General features: G+C 44.4%; 1 protein-coding gene across 2 annotated transcripts in view; it reads left to right on the plus strand.

The window, feature by feature from the left end:
• The window catches only part of TULP4 (TUB like protein 4), a 291,590-nt gene that overhangs the window by 191,021 nt on the left and 72,598 nt on the right, over positions 1–27,971 (plus strand). For both annotated transcript variants that reach the window (XM_090042154.1, XM_090042144.1), the window contains 2 exons: positions 4,498–4,626; positions 5,455–5,616. In XM_090042154.1, the coding sequence (XP_089898280.1) occupies positions 4,498–4,626; positions 5,455–5,616 (291 nt within the window). The remainder of the gene's footprint in view (positions 1–4,497; positions 4,627–5,454; positions 5,617–27,971) is intronic.

A 27,971-nucleotide genomic window follows, 5' to 3' on the forward strand; every position in this document is an offset into this window, starting at 1 on the left:
TCCCAAAACGATGGGATTGACGTATAAATCGAGATTTTTAAAAATCATAAATGTAAGAATTTTTATTTGCCTACAGGGTTTTGAGCATCTAAGGTTCATGTTTTCAAGCTTTTCTGAACAACTGTGAAGAACTATAAACCTGTGTTACTTTGTATAACGGAGGACTGGGTTTCTTACATGTTCGTATAATTCCAGGAGCTGGGGATCAATGAAAATACAAAATATCCCAAGGTTTACGATCAAATATCAAGACCTGGCAGTCCTTTGGATTGGGTGCCTGAGAAATGGCAGCTGGCGTATTAACTTTTAAAGGAATATGATTCTTGCTCAGAAATTCTAGGAGTGCTTCATGAATATGGAACCCAAAGATATTCCATGGGTTTTGAGGTAGTACTGGAATATAAACTTGTAGCAGCAAATAATGTTTTACATACAGCACAACCTTTTGTGTTAATGAGTAACACAACCTTTTGTTTACTAAAAAAAATGGGAAAGCATATGTTGTCACTGGCCAATTGAATTTGAGATGTAGGCGGGCAAGGAACTCTACAATTATTTCCTTTGTATGGACACAACCTAATTAGAAAGCTTTTCACTGCAGCTTGGGCTCTGTATTAATATGCCTGTTGATTTTTTTCAAATTAAAAGTGACATTTAATCCTTCCCATAAATCTGATGACTTTAAACTTGTAATATTAAAGCAGCAGAAGCGTCATAAGAACGGAGAGACCTTAATCCTGCACGATTTTCAAAAGCTAATTTTCAAAAGCTTTCCTTTCTGTTGATTCTGTTGTGTTTATGTCATTATAACAACAATGCAATCAGTTCTTGGGACTTTTTTTTTTTTTACAGCTTTAGTATTAATTACACTTAATCCCACAAAATATAGTTGATGCTAAAGATAAAATTATTGAAACCAATGAGTGCTCCACTTTGCAAACCAATTTGGCATCATCTAATAACTGCATAGGGGGGGAAAACTCATTAAACTCCATGAGAAGATTCCCATTGGTTTTTGTTGCCCTTTGGGTCGCACCCTAAATGAATGTATTATACTTAATTTTTAAGCAGCAAGTAAGTTATGAATTGCTACTTGAGGACACTAGACAACCTAGTCAAGAAAGTTCAAGGGAGCAAAAGTAAAAATTAGATCCCAAGTGATGAGGCTTGTTAGCAAACCATTTCATCTGTGCATTTGGGATAAAATTTATCCCATACTAAAAGCTTAGACAAAGCTTATGCACTGTTGCAAGTGGGGTGTGTTGGCCGTGTGGTGCTGCTCTGCGCAAGGTTGGATTTCTTCCTCAGTTTGTTTTCATGCATTTTGCAGCCATAGCTGATTTAAAACTTATGTTAATACCCTGGAGAGTGTTTGTCCCTTTTTTTTTTAAATCTTTTTTGCAAATATGGTAAGCACATAAAATGAAACTGGAGATATTTGGGTAGCTGTGGAATCAGCACCTTTGGTTAGATGTTAACTTTGAATGAGAGAGCCATCTTCCAAATAACCTTGTAAAATGAGAACATCTGTACTGTGTTTTATAAAGATGAATTATGAAATGTCTCAAAAATAACTTCTTGTTGAGCAACTTGGCAAAAGGCATGGGTAGTCATTGTCCTGCTTTCAGTTCTGATTATAGGAATGGAGTTACGATTCTGAACATCAGGAATTCTTTGACATTTGCCATTGAAACTCACACCAGGCTGAGATTTGGGAATAAAGTTACTAATTTAAATACAATCACGGTGGCCTGGGAGGAAATGCTTAGCTTAGCGTGGAAAACCTAAAAACCTAGTAAAAGATATGTTTACTTAGTTAATCTATTTGTAAGAATATCTAATTGAATGTACCCTTGGATTTTCCATCACATGTAAAGAAACTACATATACGATGAAATTCAATTACAAGATGATTTGTACCTAATCTGTTCAATTTGCACATCCCCTGTAATGCAAGACCCAAGATATTTCAAGTGAAATACTGCCACTTTGCCCTTAACTCACATTACCAAGCTAGACAAATAAGCATAATCTGTTAAAAAACAAAAACAAAACAAAACACCCCCCCACCCATACATATTTCTTAAATCCTTAAAGGAGGCAAGCATAGCTGTGAGGTGGTAAGATGCAGTGGCATCTTTAAGTAAGGCATTTATGAGATTAGATAAGAACTATAACTTTATTCTAGCAATTAGTTTATCTACTGTACCTAAATTCCCCTGGCAGTTTTTTCTGTTTTATCTATGAAAAGCCCAATCACCGTGTAGGTCTGATTTTTGGAGATGTTTACCACTCCCCATAAAGCCAACCTTTTCAACAGGCACCTGATGTGTTTTTTCAAGAGACAATTTCTGGTCAGCTATTCAGTATCTAAAAGATGGTTCCTTTAGGAAAGGCAAGTTACACTGAATAACATCTGCTGAAGCCTTACAGCCTAATAACTGGTATATGAGCTTGATTCAGCCAGCAAATTCAGGTCCCATCTTGCATATCTAGCTTCTGATTTTGTTAAAAGTAGTACATGCAGCCTCAGGCTCTTAATGAGTATAATTCCATTTAAAGAAGCAGCGGAATGAATTTCAGGAAACAGTCCTGGTATATGTGTGCATGCATGTCGTGTGTGTGTGTGTGTGTGTGTGTGTGTGTGTGCGCACGCACATATGTGTGTGTTTAATGTACAGTGATTATTTGAATTTATGAAAGTCGTCTAACATTTCAGCAAATATCAACTTGGGGTCTGGGTGCTGGTACAATAATTTAAAATCACGCTGCCATAATTGATGACTTAATATTGTTTTTCTTCATTTTTTCCTGTATTAGGCTGTTATAAAGTGGTGTGTATTTGTGGGTGCACACACGTATGGATCTGCATACACACATATAATAGTATGTGAATTATTCTGGCACTTTGGAAAGAATACTATGTTAGAAAAAAAGGGTGAGGGGTCATTAGTAGAAGGTTTTTTGGGTTTTTTTAACTCCAAGGCTAAGCTCTGTTTGAATCACTATAATGGCCAGGTTCATTTTATCTATGTATTTGAGACCTCCATATTGGCTTCCTGCTAATTATAAACGAGAGCTAAGTCATGATAGATTTTGGTTTGGTTAAGTTCTGTGGGAAATATCTAGATCTCTCTGTGAAAAGGAAGGACCCACATAAACTCTTGACTCCTAATGCATTCAGTAGCAAAAAAAAAAAAAGGCAGCATCCATGTTTAATTCATATTGATTAATTACAGACACTAGACCAGGATGGGCAATTATTTTGGGCAGAGGGCTACTTAATGAGTTTTGGCAAGCCATTGAGGACTGCGTGACAGGCAGCCAGGGGCAGATATATATTAATTTTCTAAACTTTTTCAAGGCCCTGCGGGCCAGATAGAAGAGCCTGGCAGGCTGTATCCAGCCCATGGGCCATACCCCTGCACTAGACTGTTTTTACTGGACAGTTGGTACCTATTATAAGTGGTCCTGATCTAAGGTTACTAAATATCCAGGTTTTCTCTTTTTGGGTCCTCTCATCTTCATCCAGGTGTTTTTTTGAAAGCTGAACAAATGTCTGGGATTTTGCTCCTTTCTGCTGGTGGGAGCAGGGGAGAGTGACTGAAGGCAGGGGCACCATGTGCCTCTGTGTGTGCGCGTGCGTACACACACACACGTGTGGGGGTGGAGGGATTGGGTACATGAGGGAGGGTGGGTGCCTGCTCCAACAGACTCGATTAATCAAGTCTGCTCTAATATGCTGGATTTCCAGTGGGTTGGAACAGGCTCCACTCACACGTATAGGAGCCCAGTGTGATTGGGTTGAGGCGATGGTGGGGAAGTGGTTTCAGAGGGTGGATTGTGGGTGTACTAGGACCTCTAGGTTTGTTTGCTTTTTCTATAGTGGAATTCTGGACTGCCACATAGCAATGATTCTCAACCACGATGCTGTAAGATCCTTTTAAGGGTGCCACAGGATGCCACACAATTATTAGCACTGCTAGCTGTGCAAACTTCTACACATGACACAAGATAAACCCTGAGATTTCAAGTAGTAATCCATACTGTCAGAACAATTTGACTTGTGGTCTTTCTGAGTTCTTTGCAACAGAAGAATTACTCTACTATTTTTACATAGTTTGAAAATGAGTAAAAGTTAAGAGTTGGCATTTTTGAGGAGTGCCTTGAGTCTAACAAGGGATGATCTAATTCTAAAAAGGTGAAGAATGGCTGCCATGTGCAGCATTTTTTTTGCTTGTTTCAGAGAAATCTGATGCTTTGCAAAAAGGCCTTAACAGGGGAATTTTTGAGTTGTTTGACAGTCAAAATAAAATGACTCCAGCTGTGTTTGAGTGCTGCCTGATGTTGTGCTGAAAATTACTGTTTTAGAGAACTTATTTAGAATTTAAATGTGACATTGTTTATTTTGCAGTATTAGTTAATTGACTCTTGCAAAGTGCTCGTTAGCACTGTGTACAGTTTTGTTGATGTTGCATTTCTTTGCAATTTCTTTAGGTTGTGTTGGTGAGATGGAATGAGCCATTCCAGAAACTGGCAACCTGTGATGCAGATGGAGGAATATTTGTTTGGATTCAGTATGAAGGCAGATGGTCTGTGGAACTTGTAAATGACCGGGGGGCACAGGTTAGTATGCAGATGTTCTCTTCCATCAAGAATGAGCAAGTCTTAAGAGGTCCAATGTGAAGAGGATGAAAATTTGAGGTGTATACTTTAAAAAAACAAACAACAAAAAACACTTACTGAATTGTAATGTCACAGAGGCTCTTGCTCTGTCTGGCTTATCTTGGGTCTTAACATATGTATCACTAGACAGAGAACCAGGACAAGCCACTGCACTTGCTCACATCCTTTTTATAACTTATTTTAAGGTCTTATTTGAGGCTTGAATTGCCCCCAACCATTTTCACCCAGGAAGGACCACAATAAAGAAAATTCTTGAGTTGTGTCTTCTCAGTGAATCCACTTCTCATTGCTGTTTCTTAGGGTATAGATGAATTTCACAGGCAGGGCTGTAATATTCCTTAACCCTGTTGCTGTACTCTCAGGACCTTTTTGATTTCTAGTCACATGTTATACAAAATGCATTCTTAGCAAGTTTTATGATGCCTTGCATTAAACCCATGTTAAACTTCTCCAGATATAAAATGGATACAAATACTTGCAGGAGTAACCTAACTTTTGCCAGAACACTTTGAGAACATGAGAAGAAGAGTAGGATTAAAATATCAAAGATTAATGTTGTTGCTCTTTCAGGATTGGAGAGCATCCGTGAAAGTACAGAATTGTTATAAAAGGACAGAACATTATAGGCATCAATACCACACTTTTAAATGTACAGCACTTTCTCTAGGAGTCACTTTGTCTGATACTATGCAAATCTGTCTTAATTAAAATAATGTGAAACTACTGCATGAATTATGTCTTAATTTTTTTGTTCCTTTATGCGTTAAGGTGAGCGACTTTACTTGGAGCCATGATGGGACTCAAGCACTAATCTCCTACAGAGATGGATTTGTGCTGGTTGGTTCAGTCAGTGGACAGAGACACTGGTCGTCAGAGATAAATCTGGAGAGTCAGATCACCTGTGGTATATGGACTCCTGATGATCAGCAGGTAATGGTGCTTTTAGAATAGAAATGCATAACTGTATTGACATTTTATGACATAGATGCATCCAATAGTCAGTTTTGGTAAATTCAGCACAGTGTAAAAATAGTTTTCCTCCATACCAAGATTGATCAACCTAAATATTACGAACATTTACCACAACTCATCCTTCTCACTCATTGGATAAAAAGCACTGAACACTCCGCATTCTGAATGACTGTGCCATCTGTGGTATCCTTTCAGTTCTGATTGTCAAAGTCATGTGCTGTTATACATGCTAGAAAGGGCTGTGGCAGGGGGGAGTGAGGGGTACCTAACACGTTTGTGCAACTACACTAGTGTTGCAAGTGAACTGAAAGGAAGCATGTACAGGTAGGTAGGTAGTTACTTATCAAACTGGTAGTTCAGACTTGAAGTTGCTCAATTTGTACATGAAGTAATGGTACAATTCAGCACAGGCACAGTTATATTTGCATTTTCATCTTTGCACAAGCATTTTGGCTCAACAGACTTTGAAAGTCAGGCCATTTGAAGTCTCAGCCTAATGCATATGCTAATCCTCTAAAAGGGAAAACCAAGATTTGGAAGTATCTGTCATAAAATGGTATATTATTGCTTGGCTAATAAGGCATAGGATGTTGGTCATGTTGTCAGTAACTGTGGGCACTGAGCTAATCCTTTGGTTTTTATGTGCACCACTTCAAATGGCTATTTCACCATTCAACTACCTGAGTAAGTTTTTTTTGTTCCACAGCATTCATCATCATTATAGTTAATATGTCTATCACTTGGCACTAAAGAAAGGATAGAGATGGATAATGTGATGCAAACAAAAGTTGCCTACTATGGGGATTGGTTTATTTTATTTAATTTGCTTTTCTTTATATTACTATTAAAAGGTGACCCAGGTGACATGTATAACAATGTAAAATAATTTCAAAGGAGTTATTCATGGAATATAATAATGCTTTGAATTGCTGTGACAGTGATTGTCAACCAGGGTACTGTGGTACCCTGGGGGTGCCTTGAGAACCTTTCAAAGGTACTGTAGGATGTCATGCACTGTTGGGTTTACAAACCTGATTCACAAGATAAACCTGGGGATTTCAACTAGAAATCTGTAACTGTAGTCTTTCTGAGTTCTTTGAAACAGAAAAATTTCCCCTTTAATTTTCCATCGTCCAAAAATGAGTGAAAACTAAGAGCTGGCATTTTCTGAGGGGTGCAAAAGATTGAGAATAACTGTTCTATGACATCTAATGATCTAGAGGTGATCTGTTGAAGAGTAAGGGCTTAGCTCCAGATAATGAGATAGTCTAACAACATCTTTTTGATCTGGGGAAACTGAGAAACATTGATTACATTACTTAGTCAAAGTAAATGAAAACAAACAAGTGATGGATCATAGAAGAGAACCCATAACTACTGGCCCCCAGTCCTACGCTTTAGTCCAGCGGTTTCCAGCCTTTTAAGTAGATCGCCTTTGGCATTTAAAAGCAAACCAAGATCTACTGTGCATTGCTGCTACACTTCTCCCACCCCCAACCCACCAGGTTAATCTGTGGGGCGGGAAGGGGGGAGGCAGATTGAGGCAGAGGAAGAAAAAGTTATTTGGGGGCACGCTTCCCCATCATGTAAGTCCCACCTGGCTGGGGTCTCCTTAAATTTACCCCTGCTCCTGGGTCTGTGGCATGGGCACCTCGATCTAGCCCCCGCCCCATGCACACCCGCCCGCTGGGGCTCACATGTGCATGCACTCAGCCGCCCACCCCAGCCTTGAATCAGCTGCAAGAGGCTCTGAGATCTGGTTGGTGACTACTTCTTTAGTCATTAGTCTCCATGATGTCTTTCACTTTTGGCTTACCAGTTCATCTTTAAAGCATTCACTTCTTTTTTCCACTGTCAGAGACAGGATACTGGACTAGATGGACCATTGGTCTGACTCAGTATAGCACTTCTTATGTTCTTATAGTTAACTTGGGCTATGCTGGAGATACCTATACAAGTAAACTAATTGGTTGCTAATTCAAATTAGCCATCATAATTGTACAAGCAACTCTGGACATTGCACAAATGTTTGTTTAAAGGGCACAAATATTTGTAGTGTCCAGATTAGAATAAATGAACATGAAGTCTAGTTCAAGATGGTGATCAATTAATTTGTAGAAAAAACCCCCAAAACTGCAGTAGTCCAGAGGCTGACCCACTGATTGTGACCAAAGCTGATGCTGTTTGAATACAGCTGTGTTAATCTGATATTTTTCTCTTGGCCACCATGTTTCTGCATCCAGTCAACACCATGTTGCTTTGTACGTGCCTTATGCAGAGATGGTAGACAGAAGATGCCAGCTTCCAGTATGTGCATTGACATACCACTCTCTATATAAAAAGATTGGATTATATGAAGCTTAAGGGAGAGTGACTGACTAGGTGAATAATAAAGAATGGACAGATTATGTGCTGACACAATAAACATGTAGGAGGTATGATGTGTGAACAGAAGATGGAAAAAGGTTTCCTGGACCATTGAGCTGAGTATCTCCACAAATGACAGTTAAAGTTCAGCATCAGTATATCAGTATCATCACTCTTGCATCTGGACAATCACTGAACTAAGAGCACACTGAGCATGACAGTAGGCAACTACATCCTTCCCAATGAACATACCCCACCCTTGCTAGGAATCACATTAGACTGTTCCCTCACCTATAAATATCACATTCAGAAGGTCACCAGTAAAGTCTCTGCATGGGTAGCTGCCTTCAGATGTTTTGGCAGCCCAACATAGGGTGCCAACATTGAAATGTTCTGAACCACCTCACTTGCAATGGTGTATGCCCCAGCAGAATATTGTGCTCCTGTATGGTCCAGAAGTTGTTACACTAAAAAGCTCAAAGCTGTACTTAACAGTGCGCTGAGACTCATAACAAGATGCACAACTTACAGACAGATGTACTCCCTGAACTCTCAGGCATTAGATCAAGTGATATAGGAAAACAAACCCTAACATCATTACTGGCAGTAGAGGCAAGAGATGACTAAAATGACCTGCTCCATCAATAGATAACCAAATAGATGGAGGCTTAAAAGGCTTAAAAGTCATAACCTGTTTATACATGAAGCTCACAAACTCCTGGAAGAGACCGGGGATGCTGAACCAAACCTGTGGTCAGCAGTGTGCTCGGCGGCAGACCCAGAAGTGAACCGGAAGTGGACCAGAAGCACTTCTGGTCCATTTCCGGGTCTGCTGTGGAGCACACGGGGGGGCCCTGCCACGGTCCTGTAGGACACTCCATCTGCCCCACTGTCTCAGCACTTACGAGCTATGCCTGGTACCTTGAGGTATGTAGAAAAAAACAATTTAAGCTGTGTCTATGGCTGAACATTTAACCTGTATCTATCTGCAGATTTGGCTGAATCCAACTGGGACAGTGATCCGAATCAATGAATTGAATCACTGTCCCCCAAACTGGGTCGAATCCAAATTGAATATTGCCCTCTTCGCACATGCCTATTGGACAACCCCCTGTGTGAATGTGGTGTCCAACAAACAGCACAGCACTTAATCAAAAGCTGCAATCTTTACAGATGCCCAGATGGGATAGATGGAATTTGCACACTGAGTAATAATACCAAATAGTGGCTCATAGATTTGGAAGTTGATATCTGACGCCATATGGAAGAGAGAGAGAGCAGGGGGTCATGAGGAATATATTACACACAGATCCAGTTTCGTATTACATATCAGTTATATTCTTGTATAACTTCACTGAGGTCAGCAGTTATGCCTGATCTACAGCCATGTGTATGAGAGCAGAATCAGATCAAAGGTATAATGTGTTCTATTCTACAGTAGTCTCAGAACCTCCCTTATTATCTTGCCTCATGTTACTTGTTAATATATAGGTAACAGCAAGTTGATGTCAAGATTTGAATTTACATTTTCCTAATTTTCTTGATCATATCAACCAGTACCTATGCAAATCTATAGTGAAAGTACCCCTGAAAAATATTATGTAAAGTGAAACCACAACCTTTAACAACTTGCTGCAAAGGTTCATTTTCCTTAGCAGCTTGTATTTTGGAATCAGTTTTCTACTTGCCCTTACTGAAGTTCTCTCTTTACTTTCTGCCTAAAGTTTTGAGATAAAATGCCATCCCAATGGCAACACGATTGGGTCCAAAGTTGAATTTTTTATTTGCTTTGGGAATATTTTTTTTATACAAAACTTTTAGGCTTCCTCATCCTACTCCCAGCCCCCCTCTTCTTTTTCTTTACCCTATAGTAGAACTGCAAAATACTGAAGCAATATTGAAGTTGCTAACAAGGAAAGTAGGAAACCTGAACATTTGTGTGACACCAGTGGAGATGCCTGATTCTGTACAGATGGAGAGATTTTCTTCCACGTTGGAGGGAGGGAGCCTGGCCCCAGTAGTTTTTCAACAGGAGAATTGTACATTTTGAAGTACTACACCAGTTTGCCCTCTAACCTTTTCCCATTCTTTCTTCTTATACCTACAATCTTCTGTCTTCTTTTAGTTCACTCATTCCTTTTTTTCTTCCCCAACAGTTTGTCTCCAACAGTCTGCCTTATTCTTCCCCCCTGCCATGTTCATTCCAACAGCCCTCTTATGTTTCCTTCCAACCCCTATCTGCTTTTCTTCATTGGAGAAGCTACTGGGAGAAGCTATTGCCTTCTCCTGCAAAGTTGTCTGCCTTCGGCAGCCATTCAGAACAGTTCCTGCTACTGTCTTGTCTGTCCGGCTTAGTATGTATACTGGTGCCCATCTCTGTACTATTTTATCCTCAGTAGCTCATTTCCAGAGCTGATGTGCATGGACTTAGGACATGTGAGTGGGACTTGCTCTTTGGCTGTTTGACTGAGCACTCTACTGCTGCTGTGTGGATGTTCCTTTAGGGCTAGGGACAGAAGTTACACATACATTGGTTTAAGTCTTCAGAAACGGGTTTAAACCTGTAACAGAACAGAAGCTCAGTACACATAAACCAGTTTCAAAATGGCTGAAACCGGTTTAAGATAAACCTAGTTGAATGTAGTATCATACTTAACTGATTTAGGTCAAACTGGTTTATGAAATTTCTGTCCCAGACCCCTTCCTGGTTCAAGTTAAATGAGAGTCCCCCTGCATCCCAGCACAGGCTGTGTATGAGACAGTAGTGTGCCCTAGTTGCCAAGAAGGCAAATGGCATACTGGGCGGCTTTAGTAGGTGTGTTGCTAGGAAGTCAAGGGAAGTGATTCTTCCCCTCTATTCAGGACTGGTGAGGCCACACCTGGAGTACTGTGTTTAATCTTGGCCCCCCCCACTACAAAAAGGATTTGGACAAATTGGAGACAGTCCAATGGAGGGCAATGAAAGTGGTGAAGGGCCTGGGGGACATGACTTATGAGGAAAGACTGGGGGAATTAGACTTACTTAGTTTAGAGAAGAGGAGACTAAGCGGAGACTTAATAGCATTCTTCAACTACCTGATGTGGGTTTTGAAAAAGGATGGAACTAGGTCAGGGGTGGGCAAAATGTGGCCCGTGGGCAGGATACAGCTTACTAGGCCATTCTACCCGGCCCACGGGGCCCTAAAAGTTTAGAAAATTAATATTTATCTGCCCCTGGCTGCCTGTCATGTGGCTCTCAATGGCTTGCCAAAACTCAGTAAGCAGCCCTCAGCCCAAAATAATTGACTGCCCCTGAGCTAGGCTGTTCTTAGTGGTGGCAGATGACAGAACAAGGAGCAAGTGTCTCAAGTTTCAGCAAGGGAAGTTTAGGGTAGATATTAGGAAGAATTTTATCACTAGGAGAGTGGTAAAACACTGGAATAGATTACCCAGGGGGGTGGTGGAAGCTCCATCCTTGGGGGTTTTCAAAACCCAGCTAACCAAAGCTTTGGCTGGGATGATCTAGTCGGGGCTAGTCCTGCTTTGACCGGGGGTTGGACTACATGACCTCCTGAGGTCCCTTCCAACCCTAACTTTCTATGATTGTGTGACCTCTGGAATAGTTCCTGTGTTCAGTGAGATCTTCTGCAGTTCACTCTGAGTCTTGCTGACAAAATCGTTCAAGGTGAGGTTTCTTGGGTTGTTGAAAAAAATTGCTTTAGTTGCTCTCCCAGGTCATGTAAAGGGCCTTTTCGGTTTGAGGGAGAATCTGGAGTAGTGATGATAATACGGGAATAAAAAGGGAATTTAAGATGATGCTGAGTGTGGGACATCCTCCCCTCTGGCATAAGACAATTTTCTAGAACCCAGTAGCTCAGCAGTTTTATGTTTACAAAGAAAAGATGCTTGAACTAAGCTGAATGTGTGACTTGCCAGATGGTAGGAGGGTTTTTAAAAAAAAAAAAAATTCCTATCTTTTGTTTACTGTGTCTAACCCAAGATTTTTAATATTAGAAAAACAATTTGAATACATTAGCAGGGGCATCTCATAGGCCCACACATCATACAAAGTGCACCTCTTAACAATATTCTTTCAACCCAAATAGTGACTCCAGCTCCCCAGTGATGTCCTTGTATTGGCTTTAAGGATATGAAAAGTTAAATGATTAATCATTTAACTAATAAGCCCAGTGATAACCAGTTAGTTTACTAATTATTGTTTAGTGCAGGGTTGGACACAGTCCTGCAGTGAAGGGAGTAGGGGGAAGTGAAGCCCTGTAGTGTCCCAACTGTGATGCAAAAAGCGGTTCGTTTCTTTGGAGGCCACCAAAATCACAGACACACACTTATTAGCAGCACAAAAGGTATATTTGCAAATAGGGTCAGAGCAGAGTCAAAGACTCAGATTACTCCGAACCCTTGAGGAATTTTTGCAGCCTGTATTTATCTTCTTCTTCCTGGGCACGTGTGCAGAAACAGGAACTCTTACAGCTCATTTCCGTTTCATACAAACATATGTGTGGTTACATCACTACATCCATCGCATGTACATTATAATTAACTACTTAAGTATGCAGGGCAGAGAAGTAAATATGCATCAGCTAATTGCGCATGCTCAGAAAGTTCTTTAGGTCACCAAGAGTTTAAATCCCCCCCCTTCAAGGACACAGTCAGTTGAATTCCAGCTTCTGTAATCTGCATGAGAGAAGCTAGGGAGAGGCTGGGGGAGAGTGTGATTTAGTATAAGAAGAACTGTGGCAAGGCTGGCCAAGAAAAAAAGTCCTTGGCAGTGTTTTTTTCTTATCAGGTACGAGATGCAAACTGTGCATTTCTAACAACACTCCATTTCTAACAACTGAAACCAGAAGATGGCGGGGTAAGCAGGAGAGAGGAGCAAGGAGGAGAGGAGTGGGTGGAGTGAGGGGGGGAACTAGTACCCATAGACCAGGGGTAGGCAACATTTTTTGGCCGGAGTGCCAAAATACACCACAATGCCTACCTTGGAAGGTGCCAGAGTGCCAGCATGCCAGAAAAACAAAATGAGTGCAGGGGTACATGGCAGGATGTCCTGCTTGTGCCCCTTGCCCCCACCCAAAGCCCCTTGCCCCCCAGCCCTGCTGCCATGTGCCCCCCCCAGCCAAAGCCTCTGCCCCCCAGCCCTACTGCCCCTGCCCCCCAGCCTGGGCTCTGTGGCTGTCAGCAGCTACCCCGGCTCTGGATAGCTGCTGGAACTCAGGCTGCTCCCAGCAGGACTTGCAGCATTCCAGCTGCCTGTTGGGAGCAGCCAGGGCTCCTGGCTGGCAGGAGCTCCCCAGAGCCAGGACCGGCTGCAGCCAGGAGGCTCCAGCCAGCTGTGCTGGATTCTGGAGCCCCAGCATCAGCTCTGTACCGGCGCATGCACCATGCGCCTTGGAGGAGGCAGTGGGGGAGGGGCCTCGATCTGTGCCCCCCTTCAAAAACAAGAAAAAAATATAAAGTGGTACATTAGCTGAAACTTTGAGACTAAAGGGGTACACTTGTTAAAAAAGGTTGAAACCCCCTGGTTTAACCGATATAATTAGAGAAGGCTAAACAGATTATTTGTTTAATGATATTTACCTCTTGAATTGGCTTCCACTCTTCTTGGGAAACACTTGTGAACATTAGACTTTTTTTAAAAACTGATTCCTACCCCTCATTCTTCAAAAAAGATGATTTTAAAAAAATATTTGTTGCTAAGAAAGAATACATTTATTGATTGGATTGTTAAAATAATTCTTAATAATGTTCTTTGGCCACAGAGAGGAATTCATCTCTAGATACAGGAGTGGAGAAGCCTTGACTCACAGAGAGGAGTTGTGTTGCCACAGGGGCTAGACTGGGGTTAGGCAGCAGGCCTGATTCTCCTCTCATATCTATCTGGTTGTTTCCTGCTAGTGCAACTCCATTAATTTATGTGGGTGCATGCTGACCCACTGTTTCCAAGAGAATAACATCTTATTGAATATGAATGAATTCATTTTAATTCCTGGAGCAAGCCGTGTTCTGTTGTTGCAGCTAATATCCCAAGAGGGGCTATTAGCTTACATTTGTTCCCTGCCTCTCCAGTAGTGTAAATTATCAGACTTATTTTGACAGTTATAAGATCCTGTGTCTATTTTCCCCCTTTTCCTCTCCAACTATGAGTTTTAACTCATAAAAATTCAGAGGCTTATTGTTAATCTTCTCATCAACCTGGAGGGTGCTTTCTTTCATCCTAATACAGGGCTATATTCAGTTTCCCTTCTTGTACCTGAATGGCATGTACATGCCCAAAGACTTACAATTTTTTATATTTATGCACAGTTTGAAATTTGGATCTGAGTGTATAACATGCATATGCCCACTGAGCATGCTCACTAGGGCTGTACTCTGGCTGGGCAGTTACACAGTGAACTGGGATTGCCCAAGTACATACGTAAGGCTGGATAAGATGTACAATCTTAGTCACAGAAAGACAGAGCAGGAGGTTTCTCCCAGTAGCCTAGTGGCTAGGGCCCTTTGCCCAGGAAGCAGATTCTAGGTCCCCCTCAGCTAGAGGAGCTTTGAACCTTGATCTTCTGTTTCTCAGCAAAGTGCTTTAACCACCAGGTCACAGGGCCAGGCATTATCCAGAATGTTGTCCTGAAGCAGGCCCCCTGGGCAGCCAAGAGAGGGAGAGAGGTAGGAGCCAGAAGTTCTGCAGCTCAGTGAGATGGCTGCTGCTCTGCCTGTGTTGGGGCTGAGACTTTCCCAGTGTTGTTCTTCCATTTTATCTAATGACTATTAAAAGCAAGTTGCAGTGGCATGGTAGTTAGAGTGCTTTGTTAGGAAACAGGAGATGCAGGTTTAAAACCCAGAGGTGGTGAGTGGGTTTAGAACCTAAATTTCCTGCTCCCTGTGGTGCATCTACATGTGGTATTAATTCAAAGTAGGCTTACTGCACAGTAAAAATACTGAGCAGTAAGCCTACCAAGAAGCATGTTACACGTGCCCCTCTTGGGAGCAGATTTGCCCCTAATGGGAGCAGCCTGGAAGAGGGATGCTCCTGCCCTGTTCTGACCCTCTGCCACAGCCTAGGGGAGCTCCAAGCTCACCTGGGGGTTGGCAAGGAGCATGGAGCCAGTCTCCATGCACATGGGGTCAGGAGAGCCCTGCAGGCTGCAGTGGCAGCTGTCTCCTGGCCCCATACACATGGGGAGTGGTTTTTATGTACACAGGGCTGGGAGATGCTGTAGTTCTCTCCCGCCCCATGCACATGGGGATAAACCCTGTGCCCAGCAGGGTTTCCCTGTGCAGCCCCAGGCTGGCTGGAAACTGTCCTGTTCTGGGGCAGGTCTCAGCCAGCTCCGAGCTGTGTGGAGAGTTCAGCCCTCACTAGCCCCCGGGAGCAGCCAGATCTGCACAGCTCACCTGCAGTAGACCAGCCTACTGCACAGGAAACTGTCTTGTGTAGACACACCCTCTGCTAGTGTTCTGTTGGGCTATGAAATGGGGAAAGTAGGTCTTCCTTCCAGCTGGCACACACACAGGGTAGTTCTGTTCTGCCACTAGGAGCACGTCTACACTTTCATTAATGGAAAGTAGTTACTGTGAATTTAATTTAGTACTTGATAAATGAAGTACTAACTAAATGCACAGTAGCACGAGTACCTCACGCCACTGTGCAGTAGCACTAGTGCACTTTTTTTGTGATGCTTAGTGCTCAGTAGCCTAATAATGCTACACAGTAGTGTATCAGCACTGTTTTTGGCCGGCATGCTACTGTGCAGTAAGCATCTTGTTTAGGCACGCCCAGGGTGAAGTAGAATCCAAAACTGTGTGTAAGTGCCAGAAACTACAATTATGCCACTGTATACAGGCCACATATGCACATAAAATGAAATAGGATTTAGTTTTTAGGGTCCTGTCCCGCAGATATTACCAGGAAGAGGATTTACTCCTCTCAGTGAGTCCCACTGCAGTATGATATAGGGTTACAGTAGATCATAAGCCAACAGAATATGAGCCAACAGTGTGCTCTTGTTGCAAAAAGAAGCCAACAGCATATTGGCTTGTATTAATAGGAGTGTCACTTGCAAATCAAGGGAAGTGATTTTTCTGCTCTGTTCAGCACTGATGAAGCCTCACTTGGAGTACTATGTCAAGTTTTAGGCCCCACACTTCAATAAGGAAGTGGACAATTTGGAACAAGTCCAGTGCAGAGCTGCAAAAATGATTAGGGGGTCTTGGAGGCAAGACTTTTGAGGAAAGGCTGATAGAACTAGGATTATTTAGCCTAGATGGGAGAAGACTGAGGGGAGATTGGATAACAGTCTTCAACTACTTGCAGACATAGAGAGAATGGAGATGAGCTTTACTTTGTGACCAGAGGCAGGACTAGGAGCATTGGTCTCAAGCTCCAGCAGGGTGAATTTAGGTTGGAAATTAGGAGGAGCTGTCTAACTATGAGAGTGGTCAAGCATTTGAGCAGGCTTCCTAGAGAAACTGGAATCTCCATCCTTGGAAGTTTTCAAGAGCAGGTTAGACAGACACTTGGCTGAGATGGTTTAGTCAGGGATGATCCTGCCTTGAGCAGGGGGCTGAACTAGATAATCTTGTGAGGTCTCTTTCAGTCCTACTTTCCTATAATCCTACAGTAGCCTGCAAGAAGGAGGTAGAGGATGAGGCCTGTGGCAATGCAGTGATTAATAATTCTTTATAGTTATATTGTTGTTGGTCCCTCCTGGGCAGAAAATAAGCAGAACATCTAAAATGCAGGTAATTTGCATTGCAAGGCCCAGGTGGGCATATGAGAAGTAGAGGTGGAGGCACCCTTTGATTAATCAGTGCATTACACTGTCTTATGAATTAGAGTCAATGGTCTTAGTCAGCCAGAGGTCCTGGCCATCTGCTGAATTGCCTCTCTTCTGTTGTTTGCAGGAACCACTCAGCAAGCTGATTCCAACATCCACATTCACAAATGCCCCAGCACCTGTATCTCCATTCCCATAGCAACCATGACAGCTTCAGCATCTTTTTTTGTTTCATCCTGATGGGTGACAGACACAAGGTTCATATTTCAAATCCTCTCTTAAATATCTTGAATCTCAAAATGGAATCTGGAAAGCAGAAAGCACTTAGCATTAACAAGGATTTCCTTTCCTGGGTCCTGGGTCCAGTAGTGCAGAACAGACAGGGGTCTGGGTATGATCTGTGCGGTGTTTGTCACTGTTAGGATCACTGCACCATCATGCTGGGTACAGACTTAGCAGAGTACACACCTCAGCCCCAAGAACGTAGATACTAAATAGAGAGGTCAGACAAACAAAGGGAACATGCAAATGTTAAAATTACAAGTCTGTTTAATATGATTAATTAACTTATGGCCCTGCCTAGTATTTTGAATGTCAACCCTAAGGTTTCTCATGGTGGGCATCCAAAAGTGGGGTTACCTCAAGGATTGGACCCTGCGCCTTATTCACCCAAATCCAAAATGACTTAGAATTTAAGACAACCTCCCCATAATTTTCCATGTACAGAATCTAATTAATGGAAGGTTTTCTTAAATTTGTCCCCCACTGCAGTGGCAGAGAAGACAGTGGTGGGGGCCAAGGGGGCCAGACCCCCTCCCCTTGCTCTCTCTGCTTGCCCCCCATCCCTTGTCCCCTTGCCTTGCCCCTGCCTATGCCTGACCTCTGCCTTCTGTTTTCCCTTTGGTACCTTCCTCCCTGGCTGCTTGCCTCCTCTTATGCCTGCCCCCCAACACCTGTCCCTTACCCCTGCCACCTGTCCCCATTCCTGTGCCACTTGCCTTTTGCTGCTCTGCACTGCTCCAGCTCCAAAGCAGTCAGCAGCATTGACCGCACCGGCCACTGCGTGAGCCATTCTGGCCTGGGGCAGGTGGAAACTCAGCTCTGGCTTTGGCTCCACTTAGACTCTTTAGTGCATATGGTCTTTAATTTTTACTGGTATTACTAACACCGTAGCCAAGTTCATGGCTCCATTGTGCTAGGCCAAGTTAGAGACCATCTCTACCCCAAAGAGCTTCAGTCTTGAACAGTGAAAACTTCTATGAGGCTATGTTTGGGCAGGTGGTCCTGCAAACTTGGACCTGAAACAGACTGTATGCGAGTGCATCCTTACAACCACACACAACCTTCTTGGTTTACCTGTGGTTCAGTTACAGCAGGGGTGGGCAGTTATTTTGGCTGGAGGGCTGCTTAATGAGTTTTGGTGAGTTTTGGTGAGCTGTCGAGGGCCACAAGAATAGCCCTGCCCTTTGACAGGTGCCCTGCCTCCTGGTCAACATCTTGAGACTGGAAGTCTGCTAAACCAAGCAGAACCTTTTATCGTGGACTGCATGAAGGCTTTGCACAAGACCCTCAGTTACTTGAGCTTCAATTTTCCAATACGGTCACAGATTTGAAATATTGGTCCTGGGTCAGCTGGTGTTGCCCTCTCTTCCTCCTAAAGTTCCTGTGATGCCAGGCAGCACCTGAAATATAGAAGGCAGCTATATGGTTTCTGTATGTCTACTGCATGGAAGGCAGTGGGGAGGAGCACACTTCTCAAAAGTGGTACCCCTCAATTTAGCTCCTCCTCCCTTGGGCTCTCCCTGTATTCAGGAAGATAGGATAGTTCACTGCTCCACTCAGCTCCTGCATGCAGAATCCCTTCTGCTGTAGTGCCTAGTTTGTTTCTGTCATGGAGTTTTTCAGCTGAACTTACCTTCCTTGACCTTGGTTTGTTGTTCAGCTAAAATGGCCTTCCTCTTTTTCCCTTCTTAATAACACTTGTTTCTCCTTGAGGCTTCCCCTGTGTGAATCTTTTTTTAAACCCTCCTCTGTCCCCTCTGTCTCTTTGTCCTGTTGCTGGTAGGCTTCCACTCTGTCTTTCCCATTCTTTCACACAAGAGGGAATGCCATCTCCTAGGGTAAGCAGACCTCTGGTCATAAGGTTATTTCGCCTTGAATAAGCAGTGTTTGAATGCTAATGACTCTAATCTGGCAAAGACTGTGTTAGAGGCTCTGGCAATGAATACTTCCCAGAGACATTCATGATGCAGCAATTTTTGTAGTAGAAACTACATAACACCTCCATAATGTCAGTTGAAGTCACACAGACACTTCCCCTAAACTGTCATGGGAGAAGCCTCATCAGCTTTCAAAATGGGGCCTTCCTCCAAACTCATTGACAAGAAATGCACTTAAATTATTACTTATGGTACCAATCTACCAGCAGAAGTGACCTCAATCCCAGTCTCAGCTTTCTAAAATACCTTGGTGCTCGCCAAGTCCTGTGAGCTGGAATCTGTCAGACAAATCTTTTTCCATTCACAGAGCACATCTACACATTCATTAATGTGCCATAAATTACAGCGCATTAAGTTTAGTATCTGTAATGACAGGTACTCAATGCAACGTAATCGACACTACTGTGCATTAGCACAAATTAACATTTTTTTGGTGATGCTACTGTGCATCAGACTAAATTTGTACATTAGCATGAGCTTTGCCCACCACACTAATGTGCAGTAGAATTAGTCTTCTGCACATTGAACGTTTCATGTAGACACACCCAACATGTCCCTGTCTTTTTTAATTCCCTTCTCTTCCTCCCCCTCATATTTCTTTTAGATTCTCTTGTCTTCATGGATAGCACCCAGATTGCACTTGCTTTTACCTTAGCAGGAAAGACCCTGTTTTGAATTTAATTGGAAATAGGGAAGTGTAACATTGTTGCAAGCTGAAGAAAATTGGTTGGGAATAAGGTGGTGTTCAGTGGGCAGAAAGTATGTGCCATGCATACACTGTTTGTGCCAGATTCCCCTTAGGTCTTCTGGTATTGCGGTGCACTTTGCCAGGTAGATGGTTTTTGTTTCTATTTACTATTCCTACTCGTCTCCAGCCCCTGCACTATTAGTCGGGTGGTTCAGGTACTTGTTACTACTATAGTGTTCGTTTGCATTTATCAAGTTTAATTATGAACGAGCATCTAACTGTGAGAATGAACCTTGAAGACAAATTTCTAATGAGCTGACAGAATGATAAAAGAGAGCTACAAGCATGTAATGGTGACAGTAATGGTGGAATTTGCCTTCATTATTCTAGATATTGTGGGAAGGCAGAGATGAAAAATTGTAGGATGTGAGAATGAGCTAAAGTGTAAGCAGTGATTGTGGTCTGTGTTTATTGAAATATTCCCTACCCCCTACTAAGGTTCTTTTTGGGCTTATATAAAGGAGCTTTTAAAATGCTAAGAAACATCCATATTTTTGTGGCTTTGCATATACAAAGTTGTTTTTCCCATATCAAAAATTCTGAATACACCCCACCTTCAAGTGTTGCTTATCATACATATTTACGATGATTAGAAACACTCAGAATTGCAGTTCAGACATTGTAATCTTTGAGAAGAAGCAGTTAGACTTTTTTCCATTGATGGGTACAATAAACGAATTGCTGAGAAGTGGCTGCAAGCATTCCATTGCATTTAAGAAATGTTATTAATTAACATGGCAATTTATTTGAGTCACAAAGAATACAGAACATGGTTAAAGTACATATAAGAGGAATCTGGTGTTGTATGCTGCATAGTGGTGCAGAAAGCTGTTAGCAATATAGAAGCACACAGAAAGGGAAAGGAGGCTTCATTTGGCTTTCAAGACAAGTTCTTTGTCAGGAAAGAACTTGACAGGGTGTCAGAAGGTTTAAAAAGGATTCACAGGAGGGAAGCCTCAGGGAGAAACAAGGGATGTGTTACCAATTTTGCTAACTTCGTCAAGTTATGTGAGACAAACAAGTCTCACCTAAATTAGGTATCTTAATATTTTGAGCTATTTTTTGTTTAGTTTTCATAGTTTCATAGTAGCTAGAGTCGGAAGGGACCTAGGTAGATCATCTAGTCCGACCCCCTGCCTTAGCAGGAAAGAGCACCGGGGTCAGATGACCCCGGCAAGGTGCTCATCTAACTTCCTTTTAAAAATCCCCAGGCTAGGAGCCTGCACCACTTCCCCTGGAAGCTGGTTCCAGGCCCTAGCCACCCTGACTGTGAAGTAGCGCCTCCTAATATCTAATCTAAACTTACCCTCCGCCAGTTTGTGACTGTTATTCCTGGTCACTCCTGGCAGCGCACGGGGGAACAGGGACTCCCCCAATACCTGCTGATCCCCCCTGACCAGTTTGTAGCAGGCCACAAGGTCCCCCCTTAGCCTTCTCTTGTGGAGGCTAAACAGGTTCAGGTCCCGTAGCCTATCCTCATAAGGCCTGCCCTGCTGACCCCTGATCATACGAGTGGCCCTCCTCTGAACTCTTTCCATATCGTCCACGTCCCTCTTGAAGTGTGGCGCCCAGAACTGGACGCAGTACTCCAGCTGCGGCCTGACCAGTGCCGCATAGAGGGGGAGGATCACCTCCCTGGACCTGCTCGAGATGCATCTGTGGATGCATGATAGGGTACGATTGGCCTTCTTGACTGCCTCCCCACACTGCCGGCCCATGTTCATCGTGGAGTCAATGACGACTCCAAGATCCTTTTCCGTCTCCGTGCTGGCAAGAGGAGAGTTCCCCAACCTGTAAGTGTGGTGCCGGTTCTTCCTCCCCATGTGCAACACCTTGCACTTATCAGTGTTAAACCCCATCCTATTCTCATCCGCCCACCGTTGCAACCTGTCAAGGTCAGCTTGTAGCCTATTGCACCCTTCTAGTGCACCCACATCCCCCCACATCTTAGTGTCATCAGCAAACTTGAACAGGGTGCTTTCTACCCCCTCATCCAAGTCACTGATGAAGATGTTGAACAGTGCAGGCCCGAGGACCGAGCCCTGCGGAACCCCACTGCCCACATCCTTCCAGGTCGAGAAGAACCCATCCACTACCACCCTCTGGGTGCGGCCCTCCAACCAGTTGGCGACCCATTTGACCATGTGGGCATCGACACCACAGTCTCCCAGCTTTTTGATGAGGACAGGGTGAGAGACAGTGTCGAAAGCCTTCCGGAAGTCCAAAAAGACTACATCCACAGCACCCCCTGCGTCTAATGATTTGGTGACCTGATCGTAAAAGGCCACCAGGTTGGTCTGACAAGACCTGCCACTGATAAACCCATGTTGGTTGCCCCTGAGCATGCATTCCCCCGCAAGGCCCTCCTGGATGTGTGCCAGGATAATTTTTTCAAAGAGCTTACCCGGGATTGAGGTCAGACTAACTGGCCTGTAATTTCCCGGGTCCTCTTTTTTTCCCTTTTTGAAGATAGGGACCACATTGGCCCTCTTCCAGTCCTCCGGCACCTCGCCAGAGCACCACGAGTGCTCATAGAGCCGTGCCAGGGGTCCCGCAATGACCTCAGCCAGTTCCTGTAGAACCCTAGGGTGAAGATCGTCCGGACCAGCGGACTTGAACACGTCCAGCTTCTCCAGAAGTACCCTAACTAACTCCTCGCTAACCCTTGGCCCAGGCGTGTCTCTCTCGGGGCCCGAGGGGGGCCCAGCAGGGAGGTGGCTGAACTGGTCCCTACTTAGGAAGACAGAGGCAAAGAAATCGTTAAATATGTTAGCTTTGTCATCTGGCGTGATGACTAAGTTGCCCATCGTGTCCTGCAGGGGCCCCACATTACCCGGGACCCTCTTTTTACCCCCTATGTATTTGAAGAAGGACTTCTTATTGTCCTTAATCCGGGAAGCTAGTCCTATCTCCAACTCTGCCTTGGCCCTCCTGACTGCCCCCCTACATCCTCGGGCGACTATAACATAGTCCTTCTTGGCGATGACCCCATCTCTCCATTGGGTATATGCCTCCCTTTTAGCAAGGAGACATTCCCGGATGCTCTTAGTGAGCCATGGGGGTTTATGTGCCCTCCTGCTCCCTTTGACCCTTGTTGGGATTACCTCCCTTTGGGCATGGAGGATCGTCTCCTTAAGGAGCAACCACTCACCTTCGACATCTGATTCCCTTCCCCTCTGGGTCCTCAGCGCTTCCCCAACTATCCTCCTTAGCTTGTTGAAGTCAGCCCTCCTAAAGTCTAGGGCTGTTGCCTTGCTGCAGCCCTTTGCCACCTTACGCTGGATGGTGAATTCCAGCAAGCGATGATCACTGTCTCCCAGGTGGCCCATCACCCGCAGCCCCCTCACCAGGTCATCACCCGTGGCCAGCACTAGGTCCAACAAGGCGTCTCCCCTGGTGGGACTGTGCACCTCCTGGGTTAGATGGAGGTCCTGCAGTCTGGCTAAGAACCGACGTGAGCGATCAGACTTGGCTGACTGCTCCTCCCAGCAGATGTCTGGGAAGTTCAGGTCCCCCATGATGACCACATCCTTAGCCCTCACTGCCTCTGTAAGCTGACCTAAGAATTCCAGGTCGAGCTCTTCTCCCTGGTTGGGAGGTCTATAGTAGACTCCCACCGTTAAGTCTCTCTCCCCTGGACTGCCTTTTACTCTAACCCAGAGCACCTCAGAGTGCCCCCCCTCTACCCCCATGCTAATTAACGAGGAAGTATATTCCTCCTTGATGTAGAGTGCTACTCCTCCACCTTTCCTTCCTATCCTGTCCTTCCTGTATAGCCTATAGCCCTTGACACTCACCGCCCAGTCATGCGATGAGTCCCACCACGTTTCTGTGATCCCTACTATGTCAGGGCTGGTGACAGCTAGGAGGAGGGCGAGTTCCTCCTGCTTCTTCCCCATACTTCGAGCATTCGTGTAGAGGCATTTGAGGCCTTCAGCGGTTGTGCCCACTGACCCCCTAGTCTCAGCAATGCCCCGTCCCCCAACGCTTACCTGTTTCTCCGTTTTGACCATTGGTCTGGGCTCGCTGGCTGTTGCTGGGCCTGGTATCTCATCGTCTCCTCCGCCCTCATCTTCCCCCTCCCCCGACGAGCCTAGTTTAAAGCCCTAGTTTTTTGGGGGGGGACATTTCTAGCTTTCATGGCAAGCTTCTTGATTCAATTTAATGACAAGTGACCCCTGATTGCTTATACTAGGAATTATATGAATTTATATTATTCTATTGCAGTCTTTTCTAGACAAAATATGTGACGTTTTATATGTTGTTAGAATGTTTAAATGTTTGGGGGGAGCCATAATATTCTTCATACATGTATAGAGAAATGTTGGAAACCAGTAAAGCTTTGGTTTTGTTTTTTGCTCAAAGACTTGGTTTTTATGACACCATGTAACAGACAGTGCTTTTATGAGTGGAAGTGATGCTGGTTTTAAGTGAAAGCTGCTTATCCTGTCTTTCTCTTTCCACTGTTATTTTAAGCAGCCTTATTAATTTATCTTGGACATGTTGTGTTTCCCATTGCTTTCTAGGGTCTTCTAAATAGTTTTCTTTAATATTCTCAGGTCTCTCCTTTTAGTTTTTTTCTTTCGTTCTTTATATCAAGTAGGTGCTCTTCTGATGAAGACACAATTTCCATATACAAGAGGACAGTAAAAAGTTGAAGAGCTTTACTCCCATCCATGAGGAGCTTTTATAGTGCATCAAGACACTTTCTATCCCAGGCACTGTGAAATCACTCAGTTAGCAATACTGTTTTCAGATCAGCTGTAGAACAAATAATTCCAGAGGCCCCATCTCTATCCTCAGGTGACTTTCTGCAGGATAAAAGCCAAATTCTTTCTTTCGAGACTGTCCATGGTTCCTCCATGCCTGTAGGTGTCCCTGAAGCTCTATTTGGCCTTTCTGTTAGAAAATGTCTGCTGGGACAGAGACTTGGACAAGATGCTGTATTCTGTAGGGATGTAAAAGGTTAAACAATAATTATAATTATAATTATATTTATATAATTTACCACCAGGCTCCATGCTGCCTATTGTTGGGGGAGCAGGAGGTGGTACAGATCTGGGCTGCGGCATCAGGTAGCTGCTATGGTAGGGAGGTAACTAGTGGCTACCTGGGGAGCCAAGCCAGGCAAAATTGCACGGTGGAGCTAGTGGGGCTTAAATAGGGAATACAGCAGTGGAGATGCCATCAGGTGCCACAGGGGTGGGCTGCACAGATCCAGGCGCTCCCCCTCATGACACACAGGGGCTTCCGCCTGTTGGGACAGCCATGCTGCACCTGCTCCCTTCCCTGTCTGGATTTAGCCAGCAGCTGGGCCAACACCACGCTCCTCCCACTCAGTTGAGGGATTTACCTGGTATGGTAGCTCTTAGAAGAGGGTGCTTAGCCCACAGTGGATGCCTCGGGTACAGTCCTTCATGGCACATCCATCTGCCCATGCCCCTGGGTTGGGAGGGCTGCTGTGGGTCCTTGCTGAGCAGCACCTGTGGGAACCCAGGGGGTGGGCAGGCAGGTTGGAGGGAGGCACTGCCTGGGGCTCCAGGTGCCCATGGGCTGGAGGCACTGCCTGGGTGCAGCATGGTGCAGCACAGCTGTCCCGGTAGGTGCAAGTCCCTGTGGATGTCATGGGGCAGGGATGACGGTGATGCATGGCTGCATACAGTCCACTCCTGTGCCACCCTATGGCAATCCCACTGCTGCAATCTCTCCTATTTAAGTCCTGCTGACTCCTCTGGGCAACTTGGTCTGGCTCCCTGCCCCAAGGTAACAGTTAATTATGTCCCTGCTGCAACTGTCTTGTGATGTTACAGCCTGGATGCGTGCCTCCTCCCAGGCAGCCCCTGCTACAGCCACGTCCCCGAAAGCAGGTAGCACTGAGGCAGGGATCCCACTGCCCTGTGCTGCTGGTGCCATTGCCTGCTCACTCCTGCACACTGACCATGTGGAACCTGCTCTGGCCACGGGTTTAAATCCCAGCTGGTGGCAGAATTCACCACAATCCCACATATCACACTTAGCCCCGGGTCTCTGCACTGCCCTGCCCCTCTGCCACAGGATCATTTAACCGTTTATGTAATATAATTAGAGGAGGTTAAAATGGGTACTTTTTAAAATGATAGTTACATCCTTAATATTCAGTGAGTAGCCACTGTATCGAAGAGAGCAATAAGGTGATGTTTGTAAGTGTTTTCCTCTTTCCCCCTATATTATCTCTGTCTTGTCTTGCTTTTCTCCAACTGTTCTTTATTCATCTGATAGCAGCTATGTGTTGAAAAGTCTGGCTGATGAGATGGTGCAGTCCTTTTAGTCTGAAAGGAGAAGTAGAGAGGCATGCTCTTTGTCTGTACACTGCTGCTGTAATGGTTCATGTTGTCTCATTAGCTTCTGCTATGTTTTTTTATCAGTGTTGAATAGCATGAGATAGAGGGCTGAACCTTGGGATGAAAAGTTGCCTATAGCAGTGTTTCCCAACCAGTGTGCCATCAGAAATGAACAGGTGTGCCACAGAATTTTGCCTGGCAATGAGCTAGGTATGAAGCTGGGGACTGCCTTAACAGTTCTGCCACGGAAAATTTTTGTTACTGTAAGTGTGTCTTGAGCTGGAAAAAGTTGGGAAACACTGGCCTATAGCAAACCAGGAGATTTAGTATGAGAGGAAGAAGGGTGGCATATAAATTGAATAAAATACATACATACATAAAGTGTTTCGTAGTCTTCTGGTGGGAGGATTTTAGTTTTTGGTAGCCACTGACACAGATAAATTCATCAGCTGCAATCCTTGTGTTTTGTTTAAAAATTCCAAATTCCCGTATTAAAAAACCCCAAACCTGTGTTTTTCTGTGATTGAAATGAAATACCTCTCTGTTTCTGTCTGTCTGTCTGTCTGTCTGTCTGTCTCTCTCTCTCTATATATATATATATATATACACACACACATATATATACACACACGTACATATTCATAGACACACGTACGCGCACACACACAGAGTAGTTGAACACAATGTTTTAATGATATATTTACAATATAAAAGTAATTTGAGAGTGGAGTCATGGCTCAGCATGTGACTAACTGGTGACAGCAGTGTGGCCCTACACCTGGCCTGTTACTCTTTGCACTGTTGGTGATGCAGCTGCCATTGGGGGTCCCAGCGGTGGTGGCAATGAGTCTCATTGCCCTGCTCCACCCTCCTGCACCAGGTTCTTCCCACTGGGCCACAGAGGTGGCTTTTGTCTATGCTGATCCAGTCAGGCTGCAGCCCTGTGTCCACTGTGGGTGCAGAAATCTGGAGGGGGGGACACATGTCCCCCAACACATTGCCTATGCCTCCCTGCCTCTCCATGCCTCACTTACGCCCCCTCACCCCCCATAGACTTACCTTCTGGGAGCTACAAGACCTGCTTTCCACCCTGCTGCCTGGCTGCCACATGCGTATGTGTGCACACACATGCCTGTGGCCCTCTGCCTGTGATCACCCTCCTTCTGCTCCCCTCAGCCCCTAGCAGGCTGGAATTCTGCTAGCCTGCAAGGGGAAACCCATAGCTTCCTGTGTTTTTCTCCTTTAAAGGAGAAAAATCTGTGTATTTCCACAGCAAACGAAAAACCCAGATTCCTGCTTATCTGGGTTTCTGAGTGGGTTATGCCTTCTGGAATAACCTATTGGGATGATGAGTGCTGTTGCCCTGTTCTCTGTGTCCAGTCTGCTGCTCTCTTTTCCTCTCCCCACTCTATTTGCTGCTGTTCTGCCTGTCCCTTCCCCAGTCTGTTGTGTGCCTCACGCAGAGGCTGCTTGTGATCTTGACTCTAGTTGGAAATGCCTTTTATAACAGGGATAGCACATGGCTGTGGCTATGCTATCCTCAGGGTAGTGCAGGGAAGGACTAATACCATGGTGTGAGAGACCATTTCCTTTTTCCTGGGTTAAAATTGAGCCTAGCTAGTGTTCATCCACAAGGTGAGTCCTTGTTTGCTTTATGCTATTTTAGGAGTGGTTGTGGAGGCATCATGGTTGAGGAGGGATTTCCTCCCTGCTCCTGGTGAATGGGAAAGAGTCATCTGTTGGTGGTCCATTATTACTCAATCTTATCTCCATGCTCAGTTCCACTTGACCATCCCCTTTCTGCGTGCTCCCTGTCCAGCTCAGTTTGGATAGAGAAGGTGGCAACACACAAGGCTCTGTGCCTAGACGCAAGATCTGGGGAGGTTGT

Source organism: Crocodylus siamensis, chromosome 1 (genome assembly GCF_052110815.1).
Source record: "Crocodylus siamensis isolate JL-2025a chromosome 1, ASM5211081v1, whole genome shotgun sequence".
Lineage (NCBI taxonomy): Eukaryota > Metazoa > Chordata > Crocodylia > Crocodylidae > Crocodylus > Crocodylus siamensis.